Genomic DNA, 16,012 nt, shown 5'->3' on the forward strand with positions numbered 1-16,012 from the left:
AAAAAAAAAGAGGAGGAAAAGAAAAGCAATAATTGACATTTTAGCAACTTTCAGGCTGATGGATGTGAATCCTAACCTCTGATGATACAAGTCCATGATCGTATGGACCTCTAGAGATCATCAGTTAACTTTCTGTTAGGTTCTTTTTCTCGGACTGGATGAGGTCATAAAATTGCATATTTTCCCACTTATCTATTTCTTTATCACTATAGTAGGACAGTCCTTCAAGTATAAGATAACATTCTGTTCTCTAAATAGCCCTTGTTTCAACACAGTCACTCCAGGACTGTAATAGTTCAGGAAAGTTTGTACTTCTTAGCCACGCATACTTACATATTTACTGCATCGATTGTCATCTTCTGTAGGATGTCTTCCAGTGTGGTCATCTGGCCTCACATCAGGACACTTTTCTGATGGATCCTCAACTTTGTGAAAGTTCCCAAACTGCCTTGGGTGCATTTTATATCCTGAAAAATCCCCAGATTCATCTGAATAACTGCCTACAATCATTTAGATCAGTTATTTTGCTATAAATATGTACCTCATCTTTACCAAATCTTTACCAAGTGCCCCAATTCAACCATAACACAGTATATAACTTCCTGGTGTAACTTCCATTTGGGTTAGGATCAGGAATCTGGCATATTTCTATCAAGAACTGCTGACAGTCTTGGCAATGATAATCACATGAGACTCTTGACTTTTCTATTACATCTCATCATTTTCAAAGACTTTGGTTCTTTATGAGTACATATGGTCTTACAGAATTTTGTATTTGTATGTATAATGGTGATACAGATCAGTTTGCATTGTACTATTGCAACCCAAAGCATGTGTAGTCATCCAGTAACTTGCTGCTTTGTATAGGCTAAGGAAGATGGGAAGACAGGCACACAGCGTATGTGTTACGTTGAGTATAGGGACATATTTTCCGAAAGCATTACTAGACACTTGATCCTTAATCTGAAAAATCTTTCTGACAAAGTTTGAAATTTAATTATTCTTTCCAAATGGCAGGTGACAATATTTTTTTTTTTTTTTGTGACTTAAAAAGCCCAGATAGATATTACACAAAAGGATGATGTTAAAATTTTGGCTTCAGTCCTGCAGCAGATACAACAGAATGCAAGCTTTTTGCCACTCATATCCTGCTGCAGGACTGCAGCCTCAGCTGTTTGCTGTGCTGCCCTCCTTCCAGCTCAGATTTGCATCTGAAGGTGTCAGTGGATAGCACTGTGGTTTCTGCAAAGATGCTCAGTGAAATCTGCCTGGGTCACCCATGGCACTTTCGTTTCATTACATAGCCAAAACTAATCACACCTGATACCCAACTATAAAGTGATGAAAGCAGAAGGGCAGAAGTGCAATCATGCCTCATTTGAGACTGCAAATGCCTTAAAGTTTGGTACAATCAGTGGAAAACTTGGCAATACTGCTGCATGACGAGTGGGAAATTGTGTCAGCGAGGTTTGAGAGACACTTGCAAGCAGCAGAGAATCTCAAATCATCCCACAAACCTCTAAATTGCTCCATCTATGGAAATGTTTGGGTATTTCAAGATATCTGTCCAGAAATCTGAAACCCCAAATAGAGGAAACAGATGCCAAGTTTCATGTAATGTATAACACACTCCTACATTCAGCATGCTGTGTTCATGGCCTACCATCCAAAATTAAATCATTCTTCTTATTGCCATCATAGTTCCCACATAGACCGCATATTTTCTCTTTATATGTTTCTTCCAGGTCCAGCTAAGAAAGAAAAGCAAAGAGGAAACTCAAGGTTTAAAGGTTTCTTCTCCCATCAGCAACATATTATCATATGTCTTGCCACAGAAAAGCATAGTGGCAGAAATTCTCGTTACCTGTTTGTAGCAGTTACATTTTCCATTACAATCCTGCTATAAAACCTACTGACAGACAGGCTGAATTTAAACAGGAAGATGATTTTTCAACAACTGGCAGTCCTACCTATCAAATAGCCAACTGAAGCATTCTGAATACTGGACTGATCCTTGGTCCATTGCCTCCCAGTACAGACTACTGGATAGATAGGTGTATGCTGATGCTGAAAGCTACAAAAATCAGTTTCTGGTCAGCTTTTAGCAGTATCTAATTTTTTTCTAGTTCATAGGCTAAATGGAAAACTTCATAGAATCTCTATGGAGGGATCTGCCCAGCATAACTTGTTCTGCCTATACACAGAGGCAGTAGGGACAGGTTAACACAGTATGGCTTTTCTAGATAGAACTTTTGCAACTTATCCCTTTTACACATTTGGAGGATAATACTGGCATTGCTCAGGTCTAGCTATAAATGTCAATACTTTTCCCACAGGTGTGTCAAGCTATAACTGTCTACTCCACAGGTGGTGCCTATGATATCTCAGGTATAAAATAGTACAAGGAGGGATGGGGAATGACAAATACTTCATTAAATTAGATCCTGAATTACCGCCCAATTGCTTCCTGATATATACTTTTTTTTCCCACTCCGTTCACCTTCCACTTATTTTCTGTCTCTCAGGACTGCAAAACAACTTCTGTTTATTTAATCTCACTCCTGACTGAGGAGGACAAATGCTCACACACAAAAGTGTAAATACACCACCACTGCAGAGGGCATTTTGGACTGAAAGTGTAAAGGGGAATTGCCCCATAGCAATGCCTTGGAATGAGAGATGCCAAGGTCTTCTCAAAAGACCACATAGATTAGTTTCCCATGTAGGAAGCAGACAACTATAGAGACAGTGCCTCCAGCATTAACAGTGGTACCTATTGTGTAAGATTGCTTAGGGAGGCCTGGGCATTGCAACCCCACTCCCTTGTCTTCTGAAATCATTACCTACTGTGGTAGGCCCTGTCAACATGGAATACTGTGATACTTCCCCACCACTACTCAGTTTCTTATATTAACATGGTGCCTGCTTTTCGTCATTGATGAGGTTCACTAAGAGAAAAACAACTAACTGGCTGTTCATACTAGGAGAGTGTCAGCCCAGTTCCACTTCAGCATCAGACCCAGCTTGGAAGTGACTTGGAAGTAAGTACAGGTGTCCTCAATCAGGACGCTCTTCAAGCTGAAGGGCAGAGGGATCCTGAAAATTGGAGGGAACAAAACAGATTACACTGGGAAAAAAGAACAAAATAATTGTTTTTTTTTTTTTTTTAAATCAAAGCTTCCCAGAGATACAGGAAAAAAAAATAAGAGTCAAAAAGAAACATATAAGCCATGAAGGTCAGCCTGCATCCACACTAATGCATTAAGTTTTAGTATTATCACCTTGTCTCCTGCAACATTCTAATAACCCACAACACAATTTTGGTCATGAGCATGTCATTACATGCTCATACAATAATGTATTACATTAGCTACTCTATTGATACCAAAGTATCTTCTCTGCTTTATATGAATTGAGAATCTAACGCAGAGTGTTACAGGGAGCAAGATCCCAATACTGGGATATTGCTTTCCATGTAAGGATCCACAGGTTCTCACAATCTCTTCAAGCTTTTCCTTGTCACTTGGAAGTTACAGTGATATTTTTGTCTGTTTTGCTACCAATGCATTGATGTGACTCAGAGCTGTATTACTTTTTGATCTTACCAAGCCAATTACTTCTCACTTTCCTGAAGCCTGAAAAATAGATCAGAAAATGGCTAGAACATGTGAGATTTTTGCCCCTTTGATTTAGAAGATACATCTGAATGATGTTATTCTATATTTGATTGTTTCTGAATGGATATAAATAGAAGGCAGTTTTAAGTTGAGGGAGGGGAGATTTAGGTTGGATTTCAGGGGGAATTTCTTTACAGTGAGAGTGGTGAGGTGCTGGTACAGGCTGCCCAGAGAGGTTGTGGATGCCCCGTCCCTGGAGGTGTTCAAGGCCAGGTTGGATGGGGCCCTGGGCAGCCTGGTCCAGTATTAAATGTGGAGGTTGGTGGCCCTGCATGTGGCAGGGGGGTTGGAGCTTCGTTATCCTTGAGGTCCCTTCCAACCCTGGCCATTCTGTAATTCTGTGATTCTGTGATTTTCTCTCCTACAATATCATGAGGGTTCCTCCAGAGCCAATGCCTGCCTCAACCCATCATACCCAAATGCTGGGAGTAGACACTGTAATACTCATGGAGTATTTTTAACCTTTTTTATTTTATTTTATTTTCAGATCACTTTCTGGTTTATTTCAGATTGAAATTAAAGATGTGAATTTTGATTTCTGGAAATTCTGCCCTTTGTGACCTTTGACCCCATGGCAAGCTGTGATCTGCAAAGCAGGGCCATTTCTGCACAATCTGGAAATGGTAAACTTTTTCTTAAAGGATGATCTGTTCCTGAATAGCAACAAACAATGCTAAGGGTAGTATCACAGAAATAATGTTCTGAAAAAAAAAACAGATTTTCTACAAAATCAATTTTATAATTAAAGCGTTGATTTTAACTTTCCCCTCTCCTACCCTTGAATAAAGCAGCATCAAGGAAATCTACACTTTATGCTTTGTTACATACACATTGCCTTTTCTAAACACGTTGTTGTTGACCTCTGGGAGCTTTCATTTATGTTCTTTTTGCCACCTCCACCACAATGGGCTGGACTCTTCACAATACTCTGTTCAGTGTGCTGTTAACATACACAGCTCTTTGCTCTCTGAATAGTGGGATACCTTTTCAGGTATACCTAGTAATAAAACCACAACACTAGAAAGCAGCAGCAGTATCTTTCTTTACTTACTGGTTCCCATTCACTGTGATGCCTGTCTCTTTTACCTCCAAGATCACTCCATCAGTAGTGACAGTGAAGTAGATCAGGTGACTGTTTTTGTCACTGCGTCTGATTTTGATGTTGAAGTCCTGGTAGCTGTCATTGCAGTGAGAAGCAAAGACGTATGTGCAGGTTCCAGGAAAAGTGAATTTAACGTGGTCAAATGTATGAAAGTGGAAATTGCCCCAGGTGGTACACTCGCTCCTACCAACAGTGGAGACCTGGACTAAAGAGAGATTCATAGTATTGAGGTTAATGATTCACCTTGCATGAGCTGCTTTGTTTTTTCTGTTGCTGCTGTTTAAAATTGTAAATGGAAAGATTTCTCAATTCAGAAGATGTTAAGTCCTGGAAGATGCCAGGATGCACCACAAGTCACCTGAGTTGTTAGCAAAATGGCAGCCTTCAGTCTCAGCAGCTGAGGTTGCCACCAGCTTCAAAAATCAGCTCACAGCTGCTTGTTTTTCATCTCATACAAACTTATTTCTTGGAGCTGAGTTGTATCTCTGTCAGTGGTGTTGATAGGAAGGCTACTCCAAAAGTAATGCCTCCTATTTGATTATGTTGGTCCACAGTAGGAGGATGTTGGTGGTACAGTAGTAGAGGTTGAATCTTCCCACCAATATTCCCATGTTACATTTTATTGCTGTGTAACAGATGGCAGCAAACGGGCAGTCTGACAAAATGGCATCTGACATGAAAGTTCATATGAAGCAAAGATGTGCCACTGAATGTGGAAAAAAATAAGAAGCATTGTTTTTGGAGGAACCTGGATACTTGAAGTGCATGTAAGACATCACTTAAGAAAGTAATTTCTATACCGTTGATGCATAAAGCAAATAGGAATCAAAGAAATCTACGTATAGAATTAAGTAAGATATTCTTGCTGCATTGTGCTTTTGGCATCTCTTTTGGGCCTATCTGAATAGCAGAGAAAATGAGCAAATTTCTTTGCATTGTTGACACATCACATTTAGGAATATCAACACACAACATCCTTCAAGATCAAATCAGAATCAGCCACTGGTATATTCAGAGTGTTATGAGATGTTCAAATCTAAGAAGCAGCATCTTGAAGTCAGAACCATGCAACAAAAGCTCAAGTGCCAAAAGGCTCTTACAGGAACAACTTGTTGAAGAGACTGTAATTTGCTATAAGAGCTCACAGCAATGAAGTGGAATGGTGTAATTTAGCACTGTTTTACACAATAGTGAAGGGAAATGAGAAATTTTCACTCTTTCTTGGAAGTGTAATTGCTAGAATTACTAAGACAGCAGTAGCAGTCACATCAATTGTTTGTGTATCAAGTGATTAGAAAAGTATAAGACATTCAAAGCCAAACCAGGAGGTAGCAGTGCAAGAGAGCACAACAATGTGGTTACTCCCAATGGAGTAATTCACACTGGCCAACCAAGCCTAGCAGGCATTATATAAAAAATGTATGCAAAATGTGTTAAAAAGGGCATCACTTTTTTATGATGCAAATTACATGCAGAGGGTCTGCTTTTTTAAGATTAGTCACTTAGGACATAAAGCAATTGATACACCACCCAGTGTTGGAGAAAAAAAAGTAATGAAATAGCAATAAATGATTTAAATGACTTAAATTAAAGATGAGAAGTCAAAATGCAGTATCTGGCATGCCTACAACTCTTACATGAATATGTTACATCTTTTCATTTAACAACTCCAGTTATCAACTATGGAGATCAGTATGTGAAGAAAGAATCTTAGATTTTTTTCTTACCTATCTGAACTGGTTCTTTCCCCTTGCAAAAACTCCAAATGAGGCAGAAGATCCAAAATGACCTCCCCTTTTTTATTTCCATCTTGCCATGAAGTGGTAACTTGAAAATCCTTTGAGGGAAGTGTTTTTTCTTGGCTTATAGGCAGATTTTTATAGTCCAGGAATTTGGCGTGAGAACAAAACATTGATGGCAGAGTACCTGAAAGGTGGAGCTTCATTCATTTTTCTTTCAGTTGTCCATGTTCAGCACCCAACAACCTTCTGTCTTTTGGAAAAGACAAGTATCCATTTCTTTCTATAGGAATGGAGAATTGTCCTTTTCTTATCTTCTTTCTTTAAAATGCTTATTTTCACTTTCATTACAGTGTTGCTTTTTCTTTGAGTAATAGCTTTTTCTTTTTCTTTTCTTTCTTTTTTTTTTTTTTCATAACACTGGTTTAGTAACAAGCAATCATTGCCATTTTTTATAGTTTTTCTCTGGTTTGCACATCAACACAGTCCTAAAAGATAGTGTAAAGATATTCCTAAAGATAGTCCTGAAGATGTAAGGTCAGGCATTATGTATAGTCATAAAGAGTCATAACCATAAAACATCCGGAGGTTTCGGTCATGATATCTAAATCAAAATCTTCCCTCTTTTAGTTTGAAACTATTTCCCCTTGTCCTATCACAAAGATCCTGCTAAGGATTCTGTCCCCTTCTTTCTTACAGCTCCCCTTGAGGTACTGAATAACTGCTATCAGGTCTCCCTAGAGGAGGGAACATGTCAAGGAGAAATGATTTCAAACTAGAAGATTAAGGAAGAAGTTTTTACAATAAGGGTGTTGAGGCACGGGCACAGGTTGCCCAGAGAGGTGGTGGATACCCCATCCCTGGAGACACCCCAGGTCAGGCAGGATGGGGCTCTGAGCACCTGATCTAGTGTCTAGTGCAGGTGTCCCTGTTGTCCCGTTAGGGGAGTTGGACCAGATGGCCTTTAAGGATCCCTTCCAGCTCAAACAATTCTATGATTCTATGATCTGAGTCTTCAAGTCTTCAGGCCAGGGCAGCCCATGGATTTTTTTCTTGTTGGCGGGCAGTGAGCCAGCCTTGAGGACTGTGCCTAGCTCACCGCTTCACCAAGCTTTCTGGTGTGAACAAAGTTAAATGTCCTAAAACTGCCCCCCAGTTCTTTCAGTTGTTCCCTCACACATTTCTGAGCCACTTACTCAAGTGCAAACATCTGCCAAACAAAGATTTGTGGCTGCTGCTGCTCTTAAGAAAGTCCCGCAGTAGCAGGTGAGAGCATTGTACAGTGCATGAAACATGAGTTCACGTTACCCCTTTCCCACTGTCTGTGCCTCATTAATTCCATTGTCAGTCGCACTCGAGGCAGGGCACTACTGGAAGGTAAAGTCTGTTCTTGAAGCCATGCCATTTTGGCTGCTGTACAAACTGATAGACTTCACAGCACCAGAGATGGAAGTAATAGGTTTCTGCTTCTTTTCCTTTTAATTGTCCTTCCCACTCTTCTCCACCCTAACAGTTATGATGTAGAACTGCAGGATACCTAGAAAATAACATAAATCGTGAGAATATGACATTGTTGTTATGAGGATGATCTGAAATCCCACACAGTGAAACAATAACACCCAATGTCAGCAGACTCTTGCCATAACTTTCAGATTGAGTTTTGATTGATGGAGCCTCCTTCTCAATTTTCCCACATCAAGGCTAGATTCAAAATCTGAATGTAGAACTCTGTTAAGATATAGCTCTTCTTTTTTAAATCATGGTCCTCTTCCTTTCCAATTCCCACATAGGCAATCAATACATCTATTTCATTCACATTGATATGACAGCAGAAAAAAAACCAAGAACCCAGAGATCTGATTCCTGACTTCAGAACAAAATGCCATTATCCCTGATGGGTAGCACAAAAGCAGCAGGAGCCACATATGAAACAATTGCCAAAGATACCCTTCAGATTAAAGTGGCCCTTACATGACGAAGACATAGCGAGACTGGCCACCACGACTCCCAGCCCTTTGTCTCTTACACGTGCTTTGGGGCATGACAGAGTGGGAGGGAGGGATGAGCTAAAGCATGACTTTCCCCTGCAAGCCCCACTTAGCACATATGGACCTAGGAGGAACGTCAGCAGCACACATTAAAATGGTGACCGAGGGACAGACAGAATAAAACAAACAATTCATAGAACTACCATCCACTTCTGCTCCATTCAGAAGAGAAAGTAGCATCAGACACGTGGCTGATCTCCCCTGCAAAACAACACGGAGAGCCAGGAGACCCAATCCTTTTGTCATGTATCATTTCTTACCTCTGCTGGTCTGTTCTGTCAAATTTGCCATTCTTCTGCCATTTCCTGGTGAGCACAGATCCTCCCCGTGACTAACCAGGGCTCCTGCTGCCAGGTTCTCTGCAGAGAACATGAGCTACATTTCTTGGAAATCACGGGATGCTCCAGTACACTGTAATCATTTCAGAGCGACTGATAGGTGGAGGATATACGCATTTTTCAAGTGAAATTTTTGTAGGCAAATGTGGCAACACTGAGGGTTTCAGAAGGAATATATGGTAGCTTTTTGGAAGGAAATTCAGACCAACAGGTAATTTATGAATATGTTGGTCTGTTACCATGGAATTGTTGCTAAGGCAGGCATGCAAGTTATAACTAATCCCCCTGTAGTGAAACACTGGGAAAATATCTCTTTCCCTTATTGGGCCCTCCAGCTCATAAGGCCTTCACTCAGCTGCAGCTGTACTATCAAAAAGAACAATTCCTTTTGGCCCCTTTACAGCCCATTTCATGGATCATTTGCCACTAAGGGGTATGTGATTTTAGTAAATGCAATTGGCAAATATTAACTCAGCTTCTTTATCGCCACTGACTCACTGGAGATAAACCGTCATGAAGGTAATGTAATACATCAGTGACTCACATCCCCTGCAAGCTTGGTAAAGGGGCAATCAAACTGGAGGCATCTTAGGGGGCAACATTGCTCATACCCAGCAACAAGTCTGGCAGTTGCATTTTAATTGCAACCTCTATCAAAGAGTGATCCCATATGTACTGTAACTGTCAAAGCTACCAAGACGTTTGTAATTCTCTGTCCTGGGTGAACACAAGTGCTGTAGGGTTTGGCCTGGAAATCCTCTAGTATTCCAGATCTTTTCAGGCAAAAGTAACTATACTATTTCTTACTATGTATATCCAGTGCAAAATCATGTTTTACCAGCATGGCCTAAATGATAACTAGAGAAATGCTATTTATTTCATTAAAAAGGGAAAGTTAGTTAGGAAAACAACTAATTAGGAATTGGTATCAAGCCCTGTTGTGCTGACATGATAACATCTGAAATAAATTTGGCAAAGTACTTTGCATAACTGATGATTACAACATTGTTTTGCACCCTCCTATTGCCAAAATAATTCAGCATGGATTATGTTCTTATCCTTGGTATAATCCCATAAAATTTAGGGAATTTACTTCAAAGATTTATTTGGTTCATTAAGTTTGTATCCACCACACAGTTTGAATTGGCTGGGGGCATAAGGTGAGCTCTAACAGGCAAAGTTGATTGTCTATCAAAGCACATGAAGAATACCTTTGGTATTTCAATTTTGGTAGGAGATGGGTGGGTGTTTTCTTACATTTTTCCCTTAAAACATACAAAAAAACTCTTTAACCTCTCATCTCATCATAGGGTTCCTTGACCTTTCCGGAACTAATCAAGGACATCAGCTACTCCTATTTGCAAGGAATCAGTTCAGCTGCTTTTCTGTTTTTTTCAAGAAGATGTAGATCTTTCAAAATCCATACCCATGGATTGCAACGACATGGCCAATTGGTATTTGCACACACAGGTCTCATTGACCTATTGGCACTTCCTCACATAAGAAAGACTCCCTGCACAGAAAGCCATCAGGAGCCCTTGGGCTTGCTCTACCCAGAAGATTTTTCTTTAAATAACCTTCCTAGTGAAAAATGTGGAGTAGCAGAATAAAGGAAACCCAGACCCCATTTGAGGGAGGATATGAAAATTCTGCTTTATAAATTACAGCTTCATGGGTTTCAGGCTAGAGCAGATATTACCCCCTCCCTTTTGTAAAAGCAATTTTTTCCTTCACGGATGCCAAGGCAATGCAGAAAAGGCCACTGCATACTTGATACTGAAGTCAATATAACTGTGAAATTACATGAAATTACACATGCAGTTACTATATCCACCATATTGAAAGTTACTAGAAACCCAAAGAAACACAAGATTTGACTTACTACATTCCTATTCAAGGCCCTCAGGCGGCCTGTGTTTTTAAGAGGGAGCAGGAGTGTACAGCTCACACAGATACTGCAAACAAAGAGCACGGAGTCCTCAGCTACACTAGTCCAAAGAGACAGGCTATTGAAATGTCACTGCTGTGCCAGGTCACAGGCACTGTGCAAAGCCGTATTCGTCAATCAGAGTTCCTGTTGCTTTTGTTAATGCTTAAAAGAGAGCTGTGTGAAGCAACACCAACCCCAGCTATACTTGATTTCTGCCGAGTAGTTAGATATATATTGCTTCACTTATGTAAGAAGAAAGAGCTTTCTTCTCCACCTCCCTCCCCACATGCTTGCAATTCTTGCCAGAATGTGAAAATCCGTGATGCTCCTCTTGTCATTAAGTCAGACAGAGATTAGCTGCCTGGAAACGGTGTGTTTCTCTGCTGCTTCTACGAGTGAAACCAGCATATGTGTGGCTGACTGATGACTAGACCTTCCTTTTAGCCTTCAAAGCAAATGAGAATGTTTTTCCTGCCAAACATACCACATAGTTCAAGAAACATGTAGATGTGGTACTTAGAGACATGATTTAGTGGGCAATATTGGTGGTAGGTAGACAGTTAGACTAGATGATCTTAGAGGTCTTTTCCAACCTTAATGATTCTATGATTCTACAGTATGTGCAGGAATAAATTTCCAGGATGATTCTTAGAAGGTATTCTTTGTCTACTACATAAATGAAAACAGAATCCTCCCAGAAATAATTTGTGTTGAAGTGGAATTTCTTCTCACTGGAAAATCTGTAATCTCATGGAACCAAGGAAAATTGGCAGCATTTGGGAGAACACATTTCTTTATCAAATGTGGAGACGGGGGCTAGCCAGAAGCATTGCAAAATGTGACATACATTGCTTTCTGTCTTTATATCAATCTGCAACCGAAACATCTTTCAATATGGAAGTTGTTGCACTGAAGAAATATCAAAAATACATTGAGTTCTACTATTTTTGTGATTTTTCTCAAAGTTTACGTCTTGGAATAAGAAAAATTGCAAGTAGGTTGTTGTTTGTTTTTTTTTGCTGTTCTAGAGACAAGTTTGTAAAAGGAATTCAAGTAATCTTACATACAAATGCTGAAAAACTGAAACATTATAGGAAGTCCAGTTTAAACATGCCAAATTTTAAAAGGCTATGCTGAAAAAAAAAAAAATCATGATTTTCTATATTGCTGATGGGAATGTGGCTTATATGGTTACCTGATTGGAAGGTAACCTATGAGGCTGCCAGTTAAGAACACAGAGTTTTACAGTAGCTTGAAAAGACTGAGTTAAAATAGGAAATCTGGCTTAGGAAGGGGGCTGCTTAATTAGAACTTGTTTTCCATTAAAATACCTCCTATTCTCCAAAACTGCTGCCAGAAGATGAAATATAAGAAACTGTTCAACAGTATTTCAGCTTTTTGTGAGATCAAAAGTTCACTACAATTTTCTTTCCTATGACTTTAGAGTTTGTCAGTCTATCTTTGCCTTCTCTTTTCACAGTATCTGAGTTTGCTTTGCTACACAAGCTCAAACAGTGTATAACAAGCACCGTAACTACATGATTATTTACTCAGGGCTTTGCCTTTGCTGAAGTCCTTTGATTGGGATTTATGTGCAGAGTTTCATGTGCTTAGTTCGGTGAAGTTTGGTTTAGCAAAGTACAGTTCAACAGTAAACACATGGAAAATTCTACCTTATCATTCCTCTCCCATAGCATAAAATGATGATGTCCTAATATTAAATTACATCATTAAACAAGATAGCAATTAAATCAGAAATCTCTTCCTTGTGTTCCTCTGCAGGGGGTTGTTCTTCTTTTGCATGGGGTTTTTTCCTCCACTTCTGAATCCCATCTACCTCACCTGAGATAGCAGTAATTTTTTGCATGCTGCTGTCAAGCATTTGCCTTTCTGGCTTTGGAGCTCTGGAAACAGTTGTCCAGCAATGGTTCACGACAGAACTGTGTTCGCTTTAAAAGAAAATATTCTGAGGAGTTCTTCCTCTGTTAACGGTAGATTCATATGAACAGCAGCGAGTTTCCAGAGCAGCTCCAGAAAACTGGGAAGAGACTGTCCAAGATTGAGACTACCTCAGAAAAGACACCACATGAGAATAAAAACCCGTGTACTTCCAGACATGGTGCATACCACAATCGCCTTGCTTCCAGGGAAGCATGTAACCTATTGTGAAAGAAGACTTGGGGTGCATCTCAGGGAATACTTGTGTGCAACCTCAGCTTATTAGAGTAGCCAAGTGTTTCAGAGCTGGTCCCCAGCTGCAGCGCTCTTTATTCGTGTGACAATGGCACCTTTTCTGAGCTACAGTCAACCCACTCAGGTTTGCTTCAGCATACTGCAGCGGTCTCCTTTGCTGGGCTGTAAGACTGCTGCTGCCAGAAAGGATTTGCTTGAGCTTTAGATCACCTCAGAGGAGCCTACACCTGAGGCAGGGATTCAAAACCACAGCCTCTAGAGAGCAAGGCAATGATCTTGCTGTGGATAAATTGTAGCTCTAGTCTGTCCTTAGGATATTTCAGCCTGCCACTATCTGCCCTTCCTTTCCTTAGACTGTATGTGGCAGGGGGGGTTGAACTTGATGATCCTTGAAATCCCTTCCAACCCAGGCCATTCTATGATTCTATGACTGATTCTGTGATTAGAGAAGGCAACAATAGAGTTATGCCTTTTTTGTTTTGTTCACCAGAATGGCCATGCAGGTTCAAGCGCTGTAATGAAGGCTTTGGGTACAAATTCAAGCCCCATGCTTAAAGGAATTTTGTTTGTCTCTGGCTTAGGGATTGTATGCCAAAATGAGCCCAAACCAAGCAGCTCTTGTAGAGCAAGAGCTAAGGCTCTGCTTTTGGTGCCTTCAAAGGTGAGGGAGCTAGAAGTTCCACTTGCATACCAAGAATGCTTCCTCCTTTTTCAAGGCAAAACTGCTAAGCAACTGGAGATTAATAAAATTAAGAAACAAACCTAATGGAAGCTCTTTGCCACCAACTGAAGTGGAAAACTAGACAGAAAGTATAGGAGGAGAAGAATACAGGTCTCAGATATGGAGACGTGCCAGTGTTTCAGCCAATCTGCCACCCAGATGAACTCTGCTGGAGTTTTTGCTGCTGTTCCTTTTTGCTAGACTCTGGAGGACTACAAAATTCCTGGAGAACAGAGAAATTCTTGGAGGCCAGCTCATCCTCTTCCAGTACCAATGCTTTTTGTGAAGTCAGTTCCCTTTTATGTCTTGCTTGAGATCAGAAGATTCCACTACCTCTTCTTTATCCCCTTAAGGGGCTATTAAAGCTTTGTGAGAGATTTCTTCAGTTAGTCTCCTGCATTTTCCAAATAAATCTGAGATTGTATCCTGCAGATGCAACAGTTCTTGCTTAAGAATTTAAATACTTTGTGGGTCAGGAAGGGAAAGTCTCCATTTGCTTTCAAGGAGACTGTGGGAAGGACAAAAACCACTGCTCACTGCCACTACTATACTCTCTGAAGGTATGCAAAATTAATCCTTCGTTCCTTCCTCTCCCTCAAAGAGTCTATTTGTGGATTTCTCTGCTAGAAAAGGTTTTAACTGTTCAAGATTTGATTTTGTCATCCACTTCAACACAGGTGTGAACTGAACCACAAAATTCCGAGGCAATGAAGAGTGCAGAAAGGAGGTTTGACATGTACAGTTTGACCTGGAAATGCAAAGCACTTGTAAGAATTCTCTGACAGTGCCTCCTTTTGGGAACCTACTTATACACAGCAAAACCAAAGGGGCTGCTGTATTCCTAAGCACTGTAAAGAACACCATGTTTGCATCCGTATCAATTCCTACCAGAAGAATTTATTTTAATGCTTACTAAAAGCATACAAATCCAGTGGGAAAGAAACAGCATTTGCTATTTTCAGAAGTAAAACTCCTTACCTGGTAAAATACAAACTCCCTGTTGTAGGCAGCAGGCTTTTTATTGCCTCTAAAGTCACTTTACATTCTTAGCCTTACACTGCCCTGTAGTGGCAGAGCCAAAATCTGCAGGGGTTTACACAGGATCTTTTAACTTCTGTAATTAGAACTAATTTGCCCATTTCTAGGAGGGACAGAAAGAAAACCCTGCAGTGGCATCAAAATGGCATAGTTTATCTTTTTCACAGGAAACAAGATAAATCTGTTCATGCCATTAATCTGTTTGTCTCCAAAAGCTATTGGCTGACTCCAACCAAATTTAGCTGCAAATATGAAGATCTCAAAGATGGCCAGACATCATCAGATTTTTTAAAATGTGGTCATGGAAGAGAATGGATGTGTCAGCACAGAAGCTGCTAGAAAACAAAGAAACAAACAGAGAAAGTGAACTGATAAATGCCCCAGAACAAAAGTCTCAGTCATATCTCACAATGAACCAACAGTCAGAAATCCTTAGAATCCAATGCTGAAGTAGAAATCAGGCTTCATTAGTCTTGGAGCTTGCTTCTTAAAGTAAGTAAACTTCCTTCTTAGATCTGCTATCTCTTCCCCCCCCCAGCTCTCTAAAGACAGTATTCTGAAGATGAAAAATATCTGGTGTTTTACTTTCTGTACATCCCTACTGGTTTCTGTTTTTCAAGCTGTAACACATTTGGCAGGGCTCATAGCAGCATAGAATGGGCTCAAAAGTTCTAGTACTTCAGGTAGCAAAAATGCGTGTATTCAAGTTGACGGCACAGGAAGTTAGTTCTAGCTCTCAAAAGGTTAAGACAACTACTGTTCAACAGAGGCAAAAATAACACAAAATAAAACGTTTGCACACAGCAAGCATGTGTTACTCTAATTGTAGTTCAGCTGTTTTCAGGAGAGTCTTTCAGCTCTCAGCTAATGCCCTTCAGCTACCTTTGCATGAGATCAGATAAAGAGGCACTTCAGAACACAATTCAGTTAATCTCCTTTGGATATCTCCTTGGGTACGAGATTCCGCCTTCAGTGAAAAGGCTCCCCCGCAGGAATCCCACACCCTGGAGGTTAGTGAGAGGGTCTGGGGAATGGGAGACTTCCCTTTAGTCAGGAAAGAGGACGTGCGTGAGCGCCTAGGCAGTACTAAGGTCCACAAGTCCATGGGACCTGATGGGGTGCATCCACGTGTGCTGAGAGAGCTGGCTGAGGTCATTGCCAAACCGCTCTCCATCATTTTGAGAGGTCTTGGACAACGAGGGGAGGTCCCTGAGACTGGAGGATAG

At 40.4% G+C, this 16,012-nt stretch overlaps 2 protein-coding genes across 2 annotated transcripts in view; both read right to left on the minus strand.

Annotated features, from left to right (window-relative positions):
- MUC2 (mucin 2, oligomeric mucus/gel-forming) overlaps window positions 1-6,877 on the minus strand; it is a 41,252-nt gene extending 34,375 nt beyond the window's left edge. The window contains exons 1-5 of the mRNA XM_010711133.3: window positions 6,507-6,877; window positions 4,729-4,984; window positions 2,982-3,096; window positions 1,664-1,751; window positions 334-467 (exon numbers count right to left, since the gene is read on the minus strand). Of these exons, the coding sequence (XP_010709435.1) occupies window positions 334-467; window positions 1,664-1,751; window positions 2,982-3,096; window positions 4,729-4,984; window positions 6,507-6,588 (675 nt within the window). The 5' untranslated portion in view covers window positions 6,589-6,877. The remainder of the gene's footprint in view (window positions 1-333; window positions 468-1,663; window positions 1,752-2,981; window positions 3,097-4,728; window positions 4,985-6,506) is intronic.
- The window catches only part of MUC5AC (mucin 5AC, oligomeric mucus/gel-forming), a 217,213-nt gene that overhangs the window by 139,665 nt on the left and 61,536 nt on the right, over window positions 1-16,012 (minus strand). Inside the window, exon 54 of the mRNA XM_010711134.3 lies at window positions 1,664-1,751. Coding sequence (XP_010709436.2) covers window positions 1,664-1,751 — 88 coding nt within the window. The remainder of the gene's footprint in view (window positions 1-1,663; window positions 1,752-16,012) is intronic.

This window comes from Meleagris gallopavo, chromosome 5, assembly GCF_000146605.3.
Source record: "Meleagris gallopavo isolate NT-WF06-2002-E0010 breed Aviagen turkey brand Nicholas breeding stock chromosome 5, Turkey_5.1, whole genome shotgun sequence".
Lineage (NCBI taxonomy): Eukaryota > Metazoa > Chordata > Aves > Galliformes > Phasianidae > Meleagris > Meleagris gallopavo.